Source organism: Anneissia japonica, unplaced genomic scaffold, assembly GCF_011630105.1.
Source record: "Anneissia japonica isolate Jap-2015-1 unplaced genomic scaffold, ASM1163010v1 scaffold288265_len830512_cov201, whole genome shotgun sequence".
Classification (NCBI taxonomy): Eukaryota; Metazoa; Echinodermata; class Crinoidea; order Comatulida; family Comatulidae; genus Anneissia; species Anneissia japonica.
The window spans coordinates 665,990-685,177 of record NW_022752171.1 but is presented as its reverse complement, the minus strand read 5'-3'; the positions used below and the strand labels follow the sequence as shown (position 1 = coordinate 685,177).

General features: G+C 31.5%; 1 protein-coding gene across 1 annotated transcript in view; it reads right to left on the bottom strand.

Moving 5' to 3' along the window:
• LOC117122161 (GATOR complex protein DEPDC5-like) overlaps positions 1-19,188 on the bottom strand; it is a 35,002-nt gene that overhangs the window by 14,267 nt on the left and 1,547 nt on the right. The window contains exons 2-11 of the mRNA XM_033267669.1: positions 16,745-16,860; positions 15,130-15,223; positions 13,141-13,193; positions 6,204-6,376; positions 5,308-5,557; positions 3,313-3,391; positions 2,238-2,344; positions 1,629-1,706; positions 972-1,106; positions 404-465 (exon numbers count right to left, since the gene is read on the bottom strand). Of these exons, the coding sequence (XP_033123560.1) occupies positions 404-465; positions 972-1,106; positions 1,629-1,706; positions 2,238-2,344; positions 3,313-3,391; positions 5,308-5,557; positions 6,204-6,376; positions 13,141-13,193; positions 15,130-15,223; positions 16,745-16,778 (1,065 nt within the window). The 5' untranslated portion in view covers positions 16,779-16,860. The remainder of the gene's footprint in view (positions 1-403; positions 466-971; positions 1,107-1,628; positions 1,707-2,237; positions 2,345-3,312; positions 3,392-5,307; positions 5,558-6,203; positions 6,377-13,140; positions 13,194-15,129; positions 15,224-16,744; positions 16,861-19,188) is intronic.

Genomic DNA, 19,188 nt, shown 5'->3' with positions numbered 1-19,188 from the left:
TTTGAAATTTACTTTCCTATTTTGAACATAAAAATTATCAACTTGAAACAAAGAAATTAGTGTATTAAAAAAATGTTTACTTATCATTTTACAGCAAAAAATAGTAGAAACACTTCCAGGTGTTTTATTATTTTTATTTTAATTATTCAGTTTAAATATCAGGGTACACATTTTTTTAATTCAATAATTTCTATGCTCAAGTTAATAATTTGTATATTACTGTAAACTGAGAAAGTTAATTTTAAAATCATTTTTTATGGTTTTTTCCATTTTTTATCTTTAGTCAAATATTACATGTTAGTTCCAAAATTGCAGTACCAAAAAGAAAAAAATATTAGAAACTAATTAAATTTTTTATTTGACCTAATTATTGATTAATTTAAATTCAAATTTAGAAATGTACCTTCAATAATGGAACAGCATGCAAAGGTTGCTCAGCCAGGCAAACTAGATCACTACCAATACCTATACATTTTGAAAACAGAGAAAACACATATTTATTATTATATTTCAATATGAAACCAAATCATAAGGAAGTATTTGCCCATTACAGACTATGGCCTTTAATACACACATAAAAAAGCAATGATTTGTTTGGTTGGTTTTTGAGAGCAACAACTTCAGGGGCGGATCCAGAGATATCCAAAAGGGGGGATGGGGGACCGATCAAGATAATACTAATGCCGGGGGTCCGTGGCCGTTCCCCCGCAAATTTTTTGTGTTTTGGGTGATCGTTTTTTTTCTTTTTCTTTCTTTCTTTTTTTTTTCTTCCAATCTGGTCCCGGCCCCGCACCCCCCCCCAAAATCCGCCCCTGGACTTTCCTTCGAGGATGAAATAAAATGAGTCTGTAAAACCTTTGGACTACAATATTAGCAACTAAAAACTTGTGTATTTTGACAACAACCAACAGCTAAGTATAATATACATATACATAAATTATATACAAAATTTAGTATAAAGTTTAACTTACCGTAATCAATCATTCTTGCTTGTGAAATTTCACAAAGTTGACGGTCAACCTCAAAGACACCTGCCCCAGGTGTTACTATGACAACTACCTGCCCAGTCCTCTCAAAATTTCGGTTTGAATAATGGTTATCAAATACTAAAAGAAGCAACATATTAAAAGATAAATATAATAAGCTAAGTCAATTAAAATGTGGTACTGTAGTTTGGTGGTTAAATATTTGCTTGTCCTGGGTTCAAATCCTACGCTACGATTTTTTCTCACAACTCATAAAGTAACTTATTTTATACAACATTGGTAAGTGTACTTGCAAAAAAAATCGAAAAACAAATTAAATAAAGCCTTAGTTTATACAACATTGGCAAGTGTACTTGCAAAAAAAAAATTAAACAAAATAAATAAATAAATTGACTAAAAATATTAATAATTAAGAATATTAAAAGCAACACTATTATTGTAGTAATAAAAATAATAATTGACACTGGCTATAGACCGGTATTTATCAAATAAAAAAAATCACAAAAAACCCTAGAGATTGTAGTCTAAAATATGTACAAATTACATGTGATTGAATTGGTTTAATGGTGATTAAATTGGTTTAATGGAATATTTGATTTAAATGCTACTTAACAAGGTGAACAGGAAATAATGTAGCCTTACCGCTAAAGGACATGTTCATAGCTTCTAGCATGTTACCCTCCGCTGCAGTTGAGTTGACACCAGACGGCCAACAACCATCTGGGGGAAAACAGTTAAAATACAACATGAGCCTCAATCAAAATAAGGATGGAGTATAGACGAAATTAAATTTATTAGTCATGGAGGAATAAATTACAACATGAGTTCCCAGAAAACAACACAATAAATACTTAGCTGACATGAAAAATTGACCTGTACCTTCAGAGGCCTTATTGGATTGGATTGGTTTATTTTGGTGAGATACACCAAGAAAAACACAAAAAAGTAAAGTCAGAAAGCTTATTTCCAGTGGGTCTTTCTGGTTGTAAATTGGGTAGTATGCTAGAACATAATCCACTACTCTTCTTCAAATTTCTGAGGAAAGTACTGCATTCTTTAACGTGTGCAATATTGCACACAGGACCAAAGGCTTAAACATCTCATTCAAAAGGGGTGTGCTATGAAACTTGCATTTCAACCCTCCGACTGAGACACAAGGAGAGCGGTGATGGGATTGAACTGGGGACCAAGGTTATATTGTTTTAAAACTTGTTATACCAGAAATTTGGTTGAACTGTTATGTTACTCTACCTTCCATTTCCTTATGCTTTGCATATTTTGGATATTCCAACATTGCTTTTTTCAATGTTACAAGAAGTGGTGTCCATTCACTGTGTCTTTCATTTTGAACTATCACCCTAAAGATTAACAAATAATAGTAAAGTAATAGTAATAGCAAAATAAATTCACAGACATTAAGTCTACAAAGTACTGTATTACACAATTAATCATTGAAAAATTACTCCCTTCTCTTATTTAAACTTGGGAAAGTGCTCAGAAGAAAATTATTTTTTCACTCTGGGCCAAGTACTGTATGCTTTTCTTGCTAAGATAAATAACGAGGCTTAGGCATTATATTATTAAATAACAGCATTCTGATTAAATTTAATCACGTCTTCTAATTGATAGACAAATCTGAGCAGTTAAATGCGCTTATATAATGTTGTGGGTGTATGACCTGCATTTGACCTGTATTTAACGAACAGGATTAAGTGTTTAGCGATTATCTTAATTGGCATGCTACAACCCGTCCTCAAATGAAAAATGCAAATTATAACATCATTGTCATTTCCTCCGAAATTGAATCTCGTAGGGGATTATGTCGAGCTTTAGTAATTAATCAAGTTGACATCCAGAAAATTTGATTGCATGATTGCCCAGCACTTATGGTGGTCCCATAAGTCTTGGCATATCTGACGTTTAAATTCTCTTTGTTTTGGTGAGTATGTTTTGTTTCGATTTGATAAATGTTCAAGCAACCTACATGTCTCAGACAGAGATTTCCGTAAATGTAATATGATTTGACTTGAAATTTATTATTATTATTATTATTATTATTATTATTGCAGATATTTTTTCTTTTGCTACTGCTGTTTAAGGGTGAGAGTTATAAAGTGCAACCACATTACCACCTACAGTACTCCTATGCTTCAAAATATCAGCAGTAGCGACAGAAACAGCAATAACAGACGGCACACTCTTTTGGAGAAGCAGACTACCAAAGTTGCCTATTTTCAGTAGGTGATGCATATGTCAAATTAGGATGCTTGAAATATTAATTTAACTTAATGTACAAAATATGATGTAATAAATAATTATTAAATACCGATAGAAGTCCTCATATATCCTTCCTCTGCTGTTCACTGAAAGACATTCCTTCATACACTCTGGAAACTCTCCTGAAAAAGATATTTAAAATAAATTGCTTAATACAGAAATTAATTTAATGGATAAAAAGGAAGAGTCCCATCCTTATCTCTTTAAAAAAAATATACATTTTTTTACTTGGCTTACAGGAAGATAATGATGATGCTCATGTTTTTCACTGTTTTCAATAAAATATACCGAAATATATATATATATAAATTTAATGGCAAATGGGATAAACCCATAAAAACAACGAGCAGCCACATAAATGCAAATAATGATAATATAAAGTTTAAACGGAACAGTAGAGAAAATCCGATCAAGAATGACAAAACAAACTAAATATCCACTGTAAAAAATCCCAATATCTGCAGACGGATCCGTTTCGGCCTTCTAGGCCTCATCAGTGCAGCTAGGGTAAAGATGAAGACCAAACGTTATGACCAGCTTGAGCAGGGCCTAGGCTAGCCCGACGTTCAACTGCAGCATCGCTAATGAACCGTCAATGCCAAACCAAGACAGTATATAGATACGGCCTAGGTGTGGATGCAAATATTGGAACAAGAGCTATGCGCCTACTTGATTATGGAATGTTATGGGGCGGAAGACTGTTCCAGTAAACACAGAATATATATATATATATACTGTATGTAAAACCTAGACTTCCTTTTGACATTTGACTTTTATTTTATAGAAAAAAACATACATAAAAGTTCGCTTTCAGCGGTGGCATCTCCAGATGAAGTCAGATAGGCCAAGGCCCCCCCCCCCACACCCACAACTCGGTTAGGTTAAAAAAAATGTGCATTAAGAAGATTGGTCTTATATAATTAGAAGTGGTGTACTTCAGTTATGTTGGTGGTTGGCACACATTTCCCTCTGGGTTTACAGCCAATTAATTCCTAGTTAAATGTGCCAGATAGGGATTAGTCCCTTTAGAATGACTTACATATTCCTCATATCATCATGTCTGCTGAGTAAAGGATTATACATTTTCCAATTTGTATTGCATAACTCAATATTGCATAATTATCTTTAAAAACAAACGTTTTTTACTTTACACGGAAATAACATGATACTTATGTATGAAATAAACAAATGCTCAATGACATTAAATTAAGTCGCTTTCAGCTTTGTACCAAACACTGTGATTTTAGGGTGAGTGTACCACCATGATCTAATCTTTTTATTTTATTTCTTTAATATCCAACAGCAATTCACCAATTGCAGGATGGAATAATGCTTTTTAAAAAATGTCTCTTCATGAGGCTAAAGCGAAGTTGGGGGTCGTCGTACGACGACCCCAATTCGCTATCTGTGAGCACTAGACGAAGGGACCCTTAGGGGCGAAGAAAGTCATTGATCGAGTTCCTAGTCCACATTTCAAGCGCCCTGAGCATCTTACATTAGATGGATTTGTGCGCTATATAAAACTACACTATTATTATTATTATTATTAGACAATGCGACAACGTCTGCTGATTGTCGGTAGCGGTCTTAACGGATTGTCATTAAAAACGATACGTTGTGCGTGCGTCATAAGGTTGCACTTTACATAGAATTGCGTTGCCCGACAAAAGTTGGGGGGTGCGAGTGCCTGGCTTAATAGTAGCAGGAGATTTCACCTGCTGTACCACCAAAAGGACCACAGCGGAAACAAGTCTTTGGATGTAAAATTGGTTATCCCTAAATGTTATCCTTTTTCCCACACCATACATTACATGACAGAGAAATAGATTAGCATAATAATATCATAGCATACATAATACTTGGGTAATAGAGTTATTGAAAGCAGAGATACACAGAGAAAATCTTAAGCACTTCAAAACACTATGTGATATACATTGCTTAATTATTTAGTTGATTGGTTGATTTGATGGCCAGAAACTGAGTCTTCAGAATCTACAAAATTTTAGTTGGTGTGACCAGCTATTAAAAGGTCAAAGATTCATTGACCCAAATATAATTTCATAAATTGCTTGAAATGGCTCATTATATGACTCACCCCATTTGTCAAACTCCCACATCTCGCGACTCATTTGAATAAACAGGAACACCATCGCAGTCGCTGAACGGAACGCTACCTTTGTATTGGCAGCCACAACCCCACAGCGTACCCTCTCACCAACGGCCCAAAGTTCGTTGACCTGTGCACCAATCATTGAGAACTCAATTTTCTGAGTTAGGTACAAGCAACTGCCAAGCTAAGAAAATGGAAGAAAAAGCTAATGTTAATATTGCAAGAACAGAATGGTCTGTCACAAAATTTTCATCATTTTGACTTGCATTATTTGAAGAATTAAGTTTATATTCTTAAAATATACAGTATTGTACTAACTATGTTTACTGTAGCTCCATATTAATTTATTTGAATTGTTTGTATATACTAAATTGTACTGTGCGGTACTGGCCTTTATTTGAAATTCTGAGTGTACAATCTATGGAACTGATGCGAAATAAAAGGTGAATTGAACAAAATTGAATTAAGCTAATGAACTTGAAAAATAACACTATATTTTTGAACTAATTTAGTGGTATATTTAAGTGATTTTTTTATTATTCATATTTATAAAAAATATTTCTCTTTTAAGACTCATAAATATTATCCACCCAATATTCATTAAAAGCCCCTTAAATTGGTTGGTAAATTTATTAGTTCATATATATTGATTATTGCTAAGACTTGTGTTTTATGAGAAGTTATAACTTATTTGATGCTTATTGGAATCAAACTTTTAATCCAAATTATATTTTTCCGGAAAACACTCTAAGTCAAAAAACATATAAAAATGATGAATTCTGGTCTCGAATGTAAACAACATGTCAACTTGTGAGAAAGCAGGTTTTTACCAAGTGCTTTTTGAGTCTCCACATATCACTTCTGCTAATATATTGATCTTTAAATACAAGCTCAACCAAGTCAAGAGCAACGGTTGCTGGATCAGCCACCGGCCTAACCACCACATCTTGGTACGCCCTCAACTGGAATGCCTTCACTAAGTTCTGTTCAATGCTCACGATATCTAGAAAATAAAAATCAATCACTGGTGTCACTATAAGGGTCAGATATTTAGTATCTTTCTAAGCATGGCCTATGAGGATGTGAAGAAAACTTGGAAATTGTTGAAACCACAGCAAATTAAGCAACTCACAACTGTTTACTTCAAGCATTGAGGTCAACAACCTTTGTCAGGAATAATTTTTGGATAACTTACTACTCTAATTGTGTTAATTTTTTTTTTTTTAGAAAATACTTTAATAAATTTAGTCATTTGTACTGTTTTTAAAATGTCTTCTTGAGTTCATTCATTTGACATTTTAGCACATGACAGTCGCATTCAATTATTCATAATTAACATAACCACTGAAACAAACGCCACAAAAAATATCTACCAATTAATTAATGATATGGTATCATGGTATTTGCATTACTTGTCCACTAGCCATTTTTTAATGTTGCTGAAGAAACAATAATAATGATGATAATATTTCTGTATAATATATATTTAGAGTAGAATTTAGTCATTTGTACTGTTTTTAAATATGTCTTCTTGAGTTCATTCATTCGACATTTTAGCACATGACAGTCACATCCAATTATTCATAATTAACATAACCACTGAAACAAATGCCACATAAAACATCTACCAATTAATTAATAATAAGGTATCACGAGAAACAGTCACTTTCAAAATGTATAAAATAACAGAAAATGAAAATACACAGCTTTCAAGTTCATATAGTAATTCATAGTTTCACTTTTATATCTCTAGAGATAGCCCCAACATCCACCTTAAAATTATACTCAAAACTTCAGTTCATTCAACCCAAATGGGATCATAAACCAAAGGTGTTTACTTAAATTCAACCCAAATGGGATCATAAACCAAAGGTGTTTACTTAAATTCATCACTGCATGAAATTAAGATCAATCATTTTTAAGACTATTTTTTAAGCAATCCAGTTGGTTGGACAAATTATATAACTGATCATAATCAACAGCTGCTTACAGCGCCATCTGTATCAACACCTACCACACTGTGCTAAACCAAAACTCTAAACAATTATTTTTATTCTCTTAACTTAATAATAATAATAATAATAATAATAATAATAATAATAATAATAATTAATAATAATAATAATAATAAATAATAATAGTTGGATTTGTATAGCGCATCATGCGAAAAAACCTCTATGCGCTTGGTGATTGAGCTTATTGAGTTGCTTTATAAAAACTAACAAATTTTGCTTTAGTTAACAAATACTAAGAATACTTTACTTATATAAAAAAAAAATGAATAAAACAAATTTTATACCAATATTAATTATAATTTATAATTATAAAATCAATAGAAAATGCAGGGGATAAAAGAGACATAAGTCTAAACATGATAGACTGTGTATGCCCAATATGACTGGTACTACTGAAGATAATCTAGTGCTATAACAACATAATCGGAAACGCAACATGCGAGGCAAACTTAAGTTTGCGATGAATTAAAATATTGGCAAGAAATGCTACAACATCCTGTTTGGACAATAGGTAAATCATTGATACAATTGTTATCCACGCCAATATCATCCTGGATACCGGTACATGCCAACAACGTAAACATGCATCGATTTTCCGATGTGAGTCACAGGCCTAACGTTCACGCGCACTTGGCTTCCAGCCAACTCGTCATAAAGTGAAACATCCAATTTCATTGATAAGTTTTTTTTGACGATTCAATATGTGAAAGTTGTTTTGAAGCTGTGTACACTGTTGTAAAATGCAAAGAATTGTTGTAAAGCAGAATTGTTTGCAAGTCATTTTGTTAATTATGTTGGTGTTGAATACGGTTGATGCCAATAATCCTATCCTTGTGATGTGTTCATATCATGTGACGATCTTTTCGACGAAAAACTTGTGCTAAGTAAAAACAAAACATTAGTTTGCTTCCACACAGGATCCTCTTTTGCTTTCCACTTACTTTAAAAAAAAATTGTTTTATTTTTCATTAGATATTTTTAAAGTTTATTATGAAAGCTTGAAGGAAAGCTGGAGAGGCCAGATAGCCACATAGAAAGAAAGCTAACTGCTAATACATTAGCCTCCTCCTTAACTAACATTATAATTAAAAATAAAACATTAAAAATGCATAAAAGCTTTAAAAAATCATATGCAAATAAATAGGACATATAAGTTTAAATAAACATTTTTAAAAATCATTACAAAATTTAAATATAAAAAAAATTTTAATAAAATTGATTGATACGTACATACATACATTATTTTATCATCATTAGTTTGTGATAAAACATATTAAAAACTATTGATTTGAGCATTTTTCTAGATTTATTTTACTATAGCCTGTGTAGATCAAAATTCCACAAACAGGATATACCAGCATAACTTAACCTGATAGAGCTACTGTCATAATTAAAAACCAATAATTAACTTTACTTGAAAAGTACAAATCCAGCAAACCTATTAACTATTAAACTGCTTAAATGTTTATATTTTCTATGCTAAACTCGGACTGGGTTGTTTTTTTTTTTGTTTTTTGTTTTTTTGCGTTAACACAAGGTACACCCAAGAAAATTGGAAGCCATTATTATTGGGGTCTTTCTGGTAATGAAATGAGCAGTACTGTACACCAAGAAACAATTTGATGTCTTTTCTGAAAAGTTAGTAACATGGGTCATATTTCACACGGGACAAATGGGTTAACACTCCCTTTCAGAGGATGGTGCGCTATTGAAACTTGATCAAATGGAACAGGGGATCATGTTTGTATAAGCATTGCCACAGTTCTGCACCCTTTATGGCTACCACAAGTTCAGCCAACTAAACTAAGCTGCATTACTTGAAGCAGTACATTGGATGGCGTAACCTAGAAATTGTTCGTTTTTATGGCCGATAACATCATCGAGGCTCAACACAGATTATTTATGATTGGTGGGACAACAAAGGGTGCACTTAATTTATGATCAGGTGGTTAATACAATTTGAGAGTTTTGTCAATCCAAAAAATTTGTGCATACTCCACTGTTTAAACCAACAATTTTATGTTTTCAAATAGCAATGCCTTATTATTAATAATATTTTCTAATATTCAAGTTAAGAATTTTTAAAATTTAGCTTGAAATTTAGAAATTATAAAATTATAACTTTAATTTAAATTTTGATTCATAAAAAAAAGTGATTATAGTGACAACACAAAAATATAGTTTATTTTATTTATTACACTTACATTATTGTATTTACATTATTATACTTTATTTTATACTTAGAAGCTCTGTATGTATTAAAATACTGTTTTCTCTTGTAGGTATGCATAAGCCTCACAATATGAAATATAATATGAATACTAAAGGGTAGTTTTAATAGTATAATCAATATTTGGAGTTCACTTACCTTGCTCACTATTACTATCCATGTTGATCATTCAATGAAGTTTCAGATTTAATAAACAAGCAATCCTATTGCGTGCAAGTTTGTCTCATGACGCGTAAGACTATGGACATCACGCACGCTACATCACACATAAACAAAGCCAGCCGAGAAAGTTTAGGAAATAGAAATTACGTTGAGTTATCGACTCATCATTTGAATGCTGACTGACGAGATTTCGAGGAAATGAACAAATAACGATGAACATGAGAAAAGTGAAAAGGAAACTGAATCAGCGTACATGCACGCAGCTACAGCACGCACTCACGTTACACATGTGATGTCATAAGTTGAAGAAGTCAAATAGAGTACAAGGAAGTGATGTCTTTAGGGTACATAATTGCATTACAAATAACAGCATGCAACAGTATTTAGAAATCCACTGTTTTCTTCACTAACATTTTCAATATATAGTGTAGGCCTACACACATCTTATGCAGCAGCAGTACCAAAGACATTTGGGAAAAAAAAAAATTCTATCTACATCATTATGTTCAGCGATGCAGCCTTGCCCTTAATCATTCGCTGTTTTCTTCAAAGAAACACTTCAAGGTAAAAATCCTTTTTTAAACATTAAATCATGTTGTAAATTGAGGAAACATAACAGACAGGAAATTTAGTCAATATGTATTAATGTTTTGTTGTTAACAAATCGACAAATAATATTAAAGGTTCACCTATGTATGCAATGTAGCAGTCTAGTGGAGGTGTGTTTATGACACACAGTCTGATTGGTTGGAAAGTAATCGTTTCCCAATACGACAGCCAATAAGAGAAAACATAGCTAACACACCTCTCTATCATGCTAAATTTAAGTCAATTTATTGGAATGAAATGTCAAAACATCATATGGATTTCATTGTTAATAAAAAAAACCCAGCAATATTACACATAAATTTCAAGTATATAAAAAAACCGGTATTAGCCTAGACATAGGTATGTTTTTTTAATTTTTTTTCTAAAATTTAACAGCAAGCAACCTGCCAACTACAGGATGAAGTAATGATTATAAACTTCTCTTTATGAGGCTTAGGGAATGGAGTTAATATACAGTAAGTTGTGTGAAAAACCAGAGAGTTATAATTTGAATACTAAAGCACTAACTCCAACATATTCGATGTTCGACATAAGCAATAAGCAGAACTGTGTGTATGTACCACACAAAATGGCTTCCATAGATTCAGCCAATCATAATACGCTAAGCATTGTTTCAATGGCGCCCTCAACTTATTAAAATTTTGAAGACAGCTATGTTGAAATTTGAGCGTTGCGGTTCAGCGTACACAACTACGATTTTGATTCCTCAGTACTTTATTCTTAAATCAGATACTCCACAGTTTAATAATTTATTAATATTATTATTAATAATAATGATTAATGAAAAAATAGTTAGTCAAAGGGCTTGTAATATTTATATAAAGCCTGAAGGTGGCGCTTTCCTACGGCGGCCATCTTGGATGGTACACATAAACAACTCTGCATTACTTCTCCACCTACTCAGTACTCTAGTTGTTTAATAGCTCCATGGAGCTCCATGCTATGGCAGCGTTTGATTCCAGAACTCTGGCATCCTAACTATTCACTTAATTTGGCATAGCAATTTGGCTGTGAAATAGCAATTCCATTAGACATTTTTAGGGAGCAGGTCTTTATTTTACACTATTAAATATTTTGCCGGGTTCTACTGGACATAATTCAAAATGAAAATTCTAATTTCAGAATACTACAGAGATCTGAGCATATGTCCCTAGTTTTGCCATACTGTTATCTGCTGCAGACTTCAGAACTGCTGTTTTATAGCCTTGTTTCATTATTTGTCATTAATATTTCATCAACAGTATCTTCATTAATTTGTATCGTCGTCTTATTTTTCATTTTATTTATTTATTTAGGCACACAACACATGCACCAAGAATTGTCAATAGCAAATACATCATTGTCCTACTTGTAGGTGACAATCCCTTGCACAAAACAAACATACACACGCAATTCTTTACACAAACTAAATCTCAATATGAGATTTAGGGAGTGGAGTTGGTCGTGAGAAAAAATATAGTCAATATAGTTTTGTTAAATGAAATTTATATAGCCTGTATTTGCACATTAATGACAAATTCACTTAATTTTTATGAATTTTAGGCCTATACATTTTATCATAAAATTTTTATGATGCGTGAGGATAATACTGTACAACGTAGGCATGAGACTAATTAAAAAGTGGAAGCTCATGCGTGAGACTCACGCATTATGAGAGTTGGCAGGTACAAACTATGAGATGTGGGGTGCAAATCCAACACTGTTCATTACAGTTGTATCCCTCAGCCGTGGACAATGTAGTGCATCAATGAGTGATTTGCCTTATGTGTGACGTCCAATCCGATGGACGTTAAGCTGTTGGTCCTGCACATAACTGGTTAAAAACTCAATTCATAATTCAGAAAAGAGTAGAAGATTGCATTCAGTGTACCGACCAATAGAGGGATTTGGCGATGTCTGTTTACAGCCAGTCATGTGACTTAACTTGGGTATACATGAAAAACATTACAGTGCGATAGTATAGGAAAAGATAATGTTGTGGGTGCAAAAACAACCACCCACTGTTAAGGTGTGAAATAAATGGCTAGGAAAGTCATTATGATTGGTCACAATAGTGTTTATTTACTTATCCTAGCATTCTCCAAGGATTGTATGCTTTGAAAATTTAAGTGATTCTTTATAAATCTTAGCTAGCACTAACATCACAGCGTAGTTCGTGGGTCGAAGACCATCATGCATAACTAACCATGCCGTAGATGTGCAGGCGCCTACGCCTAACATTTGTCAAAAAATCTCAATGTTTGCGGCCGGTATCCTTTACAGCATTAGCAAACCATTAAGGCAAACATCTCAAGTTTAATTTCCAATCAATTTGGTATAGTTTACTAGGAATTATGATATTTACAGCAATAAACAAGCAATCTCCATGTAAAACACCACAGTGCTAGTCGATTTTTTACATCCAACACACAAGTTAGGTGACTGATGCAAATCGCCAAATCCTTCTATTGGTAGGTGATGCTACATGGCATCTAATTAAAATTAATCTAAATTTTCCAAGTTGATATTTAACAAACGATTCTATGAATAGATTTACAATTATTTTACACAAATTCAATATATCTATATTGTCTTCCTAACAAAGGAGTATAAATAGTTACATAGGTCTACTGTATAAGTAATTGCTGAGAAACCAAAAACAAGAAGGAAGTGCTTTACAATATTGAAATTAGTTGAAAAAACACACTCAAATTTCTTTCTTATATCAGAAACTACGTTAACAGGAAACACACACATATCTCTTGCTCCTACCTTTCTGCTTTTGAAGCAATTCTCCGTTCAATGAGCGTACTTGCAAAAGTAATCTGAAATTTACAATATAATTAAACATAAAAACAATAATTGATGTTGGTATAGTCATTATAAATGCAATCAAAAATAATACATTTCTATTATTATTATTATAATAATAATAATAATACATTTCTATTATTATTGTTAAAATACTTAATGTTTATTATTATTATTATTACAATAACTATTACTTTTTAAAGGAAATGCTACAATTGAAACTCACATGCTAAATTAGTTTTGATTTGTTTTGTTAGTGAATATTAGGTCGTTGGCCTTTTGATGATCTTGCAGAATTTTGTCTAAATGCATGATGATTTTTTAATACACATACAGTACATATTGTAGCAAGTAGCACTGGTCCTGTAGTTGTGCTCTTTAACTGGAAAACATTTTTTGATAAACAATAAATCAGTACATTGTGACATTATATATCCCACCCCTGTGTATAAGAGACCCAACCCAAGACTCAGAATTCTACTATGGATTAATAGGAAGGCCAATGCATAAGCTTCCAAAATACGAAATATGTGCATAACTACCGTTGTGGACCGCCACCATCTATTTCTCCAAGTTGAAACGGATCCACCAAAATGTGATACAAAATTGTATTGTTTTCGCAATACGATTTTTCACTGCTAGATATGTTAAAACGTTAGGTGAGTATAACAACCGACAAACTTAACCTTCTGAGAACTAAGGGCAAATTTGAATGTGTAAAATTTCCAACGTGATCACACTGACTTAGAATTTCACATTCATCTAACATTCTAAATACTAATGATACTGCTAATAAGAACCTTGGTCCTGGCAGGGTTTGTTTTATGTCCCTCCTTATTTGGTTGTTGTTGGTCATTTAATTTAACGCACTTTGAGTTGTTCTGCCAAAAATCATGAATGTACACTCTGAGCAGAATTTTAACGATCGATTGTTTGGTGACTGTCCATTGCAATTACAGTTCGGACCATCCATAAGGTTGTTATAACTAAAATCTATATCGAGGCATTAGTAAATTGACCAATCACATTCTATTTCTTTATTATGTTAATTAGTTTGCACTGGTTTAACAATGATTATTATAGTTTTGATCTATAAAAGTTATTATCACAATATATAGGATCCGTGGTAATATTAACGATTCTACTGTATGGCCTAAATACAGATGAGTCACAATGTAAAAGTCACAGAGAGCATGCCATCTTTTGTAGTAGATTCTGGCACTGTATAAATTTGGAACATTGATTGATTGATTGACTGACAATCACAATCAATGATTAATTGATTGATAATAAACTTCAATCAATCAATCAATTTTCAGAGCGATTTATATGCTATTTCTGTCTCTCTGTTTATTTCTGCTTCATTAATGTTGTGCACATATATATAATAATGCAAGATGAACACTTAAGCTGCAAAATTTTGTTCAAATCTTGTAATGTATAAATTTTTAGATTTTTAAAGAAAGCAAAATTTACTTTTCAAAATTTCAGAGTCTACTATGTAGTAGTCGTTGTTTATAAATAAAATTGTTTTGTGGTTTCAAAGTCACTGTTAATATAATAACCTTGAATATTTAAATAACAACAGTAACCTTGGTTACTCACTTGGCTTTGACCTTGTTCTGACCTAGAGCAATTAAACCTCTGAAGGTTTACAGGTAATGTTAATCAGAAAAAGAAAACCAACCTCTATGATCCAAATAAGGAAATTTTGAATCCAAATAAGGAATTTGAGATAAACTAATAAGCATACAGAGGAAGTAAGTAATAATCATTCAATAAAGCATTTCCTAATTAAGTTTCATTCATAATTTCATTAAGTTTACATTTACTACAAAATGAATTCATTGTAAATATAGTATTGTTTACATTACATATTTATAACCACATGTACAGAAACTATATCTCTAACAACATAGGACAATGTTAATTAGTATACTTTTTACATACCTATTAGTCTTTGGTTCCTCTGGGTTGAATATTTCCAGAACATCTCCGATTTTGACATTTGGGAACTCTTTTGGGATGATAATTAATTCATCCTCTGGGAACATAAAGACAAAATATGATAATTTGCTCCAAGTAGCTTAATGAAATGTGCTTTTTTTGTCAAATCAAAACCCTGTAATATTTACTGCAAAGTAATGTTCTCTTGCATTGATCCAAATTAAATTTTTTTTAAGTTTTTTTTTTAAGTTTTTTTCTTTGTATTTTTTAAGGTTTTTCCTTGTAATTTTCTGTTTATCTGTGATATATATATATTATATATTTCAGTTTAGTGATTAATAAATTAATTGTCTCTAGCATTTATTGAATTATTATTAATAATCATTATTAAATTTATACTTTCCTTTTTTCTAGTATATATATATATATATAATTAATTATATATATATATATAATTAATTAATTAATATAATGAAAAAAAGAAAAAAGAAAAGTATAAATTTAATAACGATTATTAATAATAATTCAATAAATGCCAGTAGACAATTAATTTATTAATCACTTGCATTCTTGTAATGTATGCAATCCCTCTACAGTGAAGCTTCAATATTCCCATAATATAAAAGCAGTATTTCATCACAAAGTTAAGCTACACTATAGGGTTATCTTATCAAGTAACCCTTGTGAAAAATATTTTTTAAAAAGAAGCTGACTCTTTCATCATGTGATTTCCAATCAAAATATGATTGGGTCTCTTAAAATAAGATAGGCCAGGAAGCAGGCCAGGCTTATTTTCTTTTGGGCCTATACTCAAACACAGCTATACCTAAATTCCCCAGATGTTTTGATGCATTATATCAAGGTTAAATTAAAAATGGCTGATGATGTCATTGCCAGAGCTCTATAATATTAATATAGTGTACATGCAGTACACTCAGAGTATATACACAATGCATTGATTTACAGTCGGAATTCAACTATGCAATGCTGGATGATATGGTGGTGATGTCATCGCCAGCAACATCAAGCACAAGCATTATGAGCTAATTATCATATTCATTGACATTTTAAACTTCAATTAAATTAACAATAAACTAGTAACAATAGGCCAGACATATTTTATTATTATTATTATTATTATTCAGCATTATAGCATTTTTTTTTACATTTTTAAATGTTAAATTTTGATTTTAAAAATTCAAAGTTTTTGTATACATCTCATTATTATATTGTGGCTCCCCATGTACGCTTCACTCTCCCTTCCCCCATCCCATACAGTATGCTTTGATGTGGTAGATCCACCAAGGAATCTGAGCATGTGTTAAATAGTTGTTTGATTTAATGGCCAGAATAATAATGTGAAACCACGATATTCTGTTTAAATGATCAATATTGCGCCTTAGTGAAAACCAGGTGATTATTAATTACTTTTTATCGTATAAGGAGGGAAGCAGGTATGGATGATCATATGCCAAGCATACACCATAACATGACTAATTTAAAATAATTTAATGAATATACCATACTTTAATATAAATGTAAATTAAAAAAACATAATGTAAATAAAATGTAAATTAAAAAAACATAGAACTCAAACAGAATAAATTGATTGGCTTACCACTGAAGGACTTATTATGGACCACCAGCTTCATGTTTTCATCAAATCTTCACTACCACCTAATAAAAATACGCCCATATTGATTTTGACAATTAGTCAATTTGTTTCAATTCCTTCTGAAAGTAAAAACAATTGCTTGTAACTCATGTTTCCTCCTTTTTTCCCCATAAATTCCTTTGTAATTCTTTGTTGTAAAATGTTTACTATATTTTTTTTATATAATTGTAAATAAAATTTTATATACATTATTAGATATAAATAATCAAATAATATATATATATACATACATATATATATAAATTATATATATGGTCTAATGGTAAATATATATATATATATGTATATATATATACAGTATATATATATACACACACACACACAGTATATTATAGTGAAAATATGACGGTAGAACGTATCGCAAATAATGTCGGCAGAGGGCTCGATGGTAAACCAGAATGAATAATAACAAAACAAACATTTCATTAGACCATAACTAATTAGACAAAAACCATAATATTATCTTTTGATGTATCACTTTCGCTCTGCACATGCTTAGTTTATCTTTAACCCTCCTTTTGGTATCTTACAGTACTTAGTCATTACTCAATTTTTTCCGAAGAGTGGCACACCATGTGTGTGTTACAAAACTAAACAGTTAAATAAAATGTCTAATCAAGCCTACTGGTGAACCTCGCTTTTTTCATAATATATATATATATATATATAATTGACAATAATATGATTATAATTTTCTTTTTCTTTTTAAATTGTATGTATATTGTATGTGATGTTTATAAGTGTTTTTCCCTATTTTTGTTAAACTTCAACTTTGATTTATAATGTTTTTATAATGAGAGATTACAATAAAGTTCCTCGTATTTCATACTACTTTTGAATTGACAAAGCAATATTTTTATAAAGCCTTGAAAGATTATTTTAAGGTCTGATTTTTTATATTTATATTCATATATTTTTATATTTTTTGAGTCTGCTGTCTGTCTTTTTGTTAGATAATCCACTTGACAGTTGATTTAGTTCTCTTTCCCTGTCTCTCCGTCTTTTTTTGTGTATGATATTTTATGTGAATTGTATTTTGAGACGAATAAATGAAATGAAATTAAATGAAAAAGCACATTGGTATCAGTGGTGGATCCAGGAATTTGATATATAGAGGGGGCCCAGCGAAGAGCTTTCACAGAATAGGGGGTAAATACTAAATACTGGTTCAGCCCCACTATGTTTATGGCGAAAATTTATGATTATGGCATCTCAAGATAGCCGGAAATGATTGATTGATTGATTGAACTTATTTGGTTCAAATACAAAATACAATAAAATGCAAAAGAACAACAATCTCAAAACACAATAAAAACATATCATAAAAACAGATGACGTCATTCATTAGAGACAAGAGAACGAAATGAACCAAGGATAATTAAATAACGTTTTACATAATTAGTGAAACTTATTTCCACCTACTGTATAAGTCCTTTTGACGATTAAACAGAGACATTTTTCTTTCTCCAATGTTTTTTCTTGAAAATTCAGAGGACCCGGGCCTGGCTGACACCACCCCCACCTCCATGAATCCGCCACTGGGTATCATTAATTAGTTAGAAAATTGGTTATAAAATTTGTAATCAAAGAGCAATATTGATAACCTGCAACCCCAGCTAACAATTTTACATTATAAAAAATTTAAATAACAGTTTGGTGTACAGTAGAAAACACTATCTTGAAGAACCATAAATACTGTACATATTTAGAGCGTAATTTCACAATTAAATATGTTTAAACGTTGTGTCAACATTATTTTGTGATATACCTATTCATAATATTTGTGAACTTTGTAATAGCATTTTGTGTTTGCTGCGGTTTAACTGCAAAAAAAAATTCTGATCTGTCAATGACTGCAATCTCTTCCTCCCTTTGATATAATTTTCAATAGCTGCCCCCCCCCACCATTTGCTTAATTCAAAACCATTATTTATTCTAACAATTTAATTTTTCTAATTTCAACAACTGTCTAAAAATGCACTATCGATATTATTCAAAGAGATCTGTAGTACTCAAACTATTTGTATGCGGTGACCTTAAGTTATGGCTTTCTACACTTCCATCTAATCAATATTTTCTCACATGCTGGAATGTATTCTAACATGAACATTGTGGTATTACCAAGGTAATTCAACAAAAGGACGCACATCTCCGCTCTCGAACATAGCGCGTGCGTACAGTCCTTTGATCTTTACTGTGGCATCGACAATCCGATACTAGTTGCGAGTACAGCCGTCAATTATTAGTCTATGCGTGCCATTCGTTTTATGGTGTTAGTTTTTATTTTATTAATTTTGGGCACTTCGCAATGTCTGTTACATTTGATTTTTTTTGACCGCGAGCTTGTTAAATGCTTCTATAAACTGCAATTTGATTTGTGAAAATTG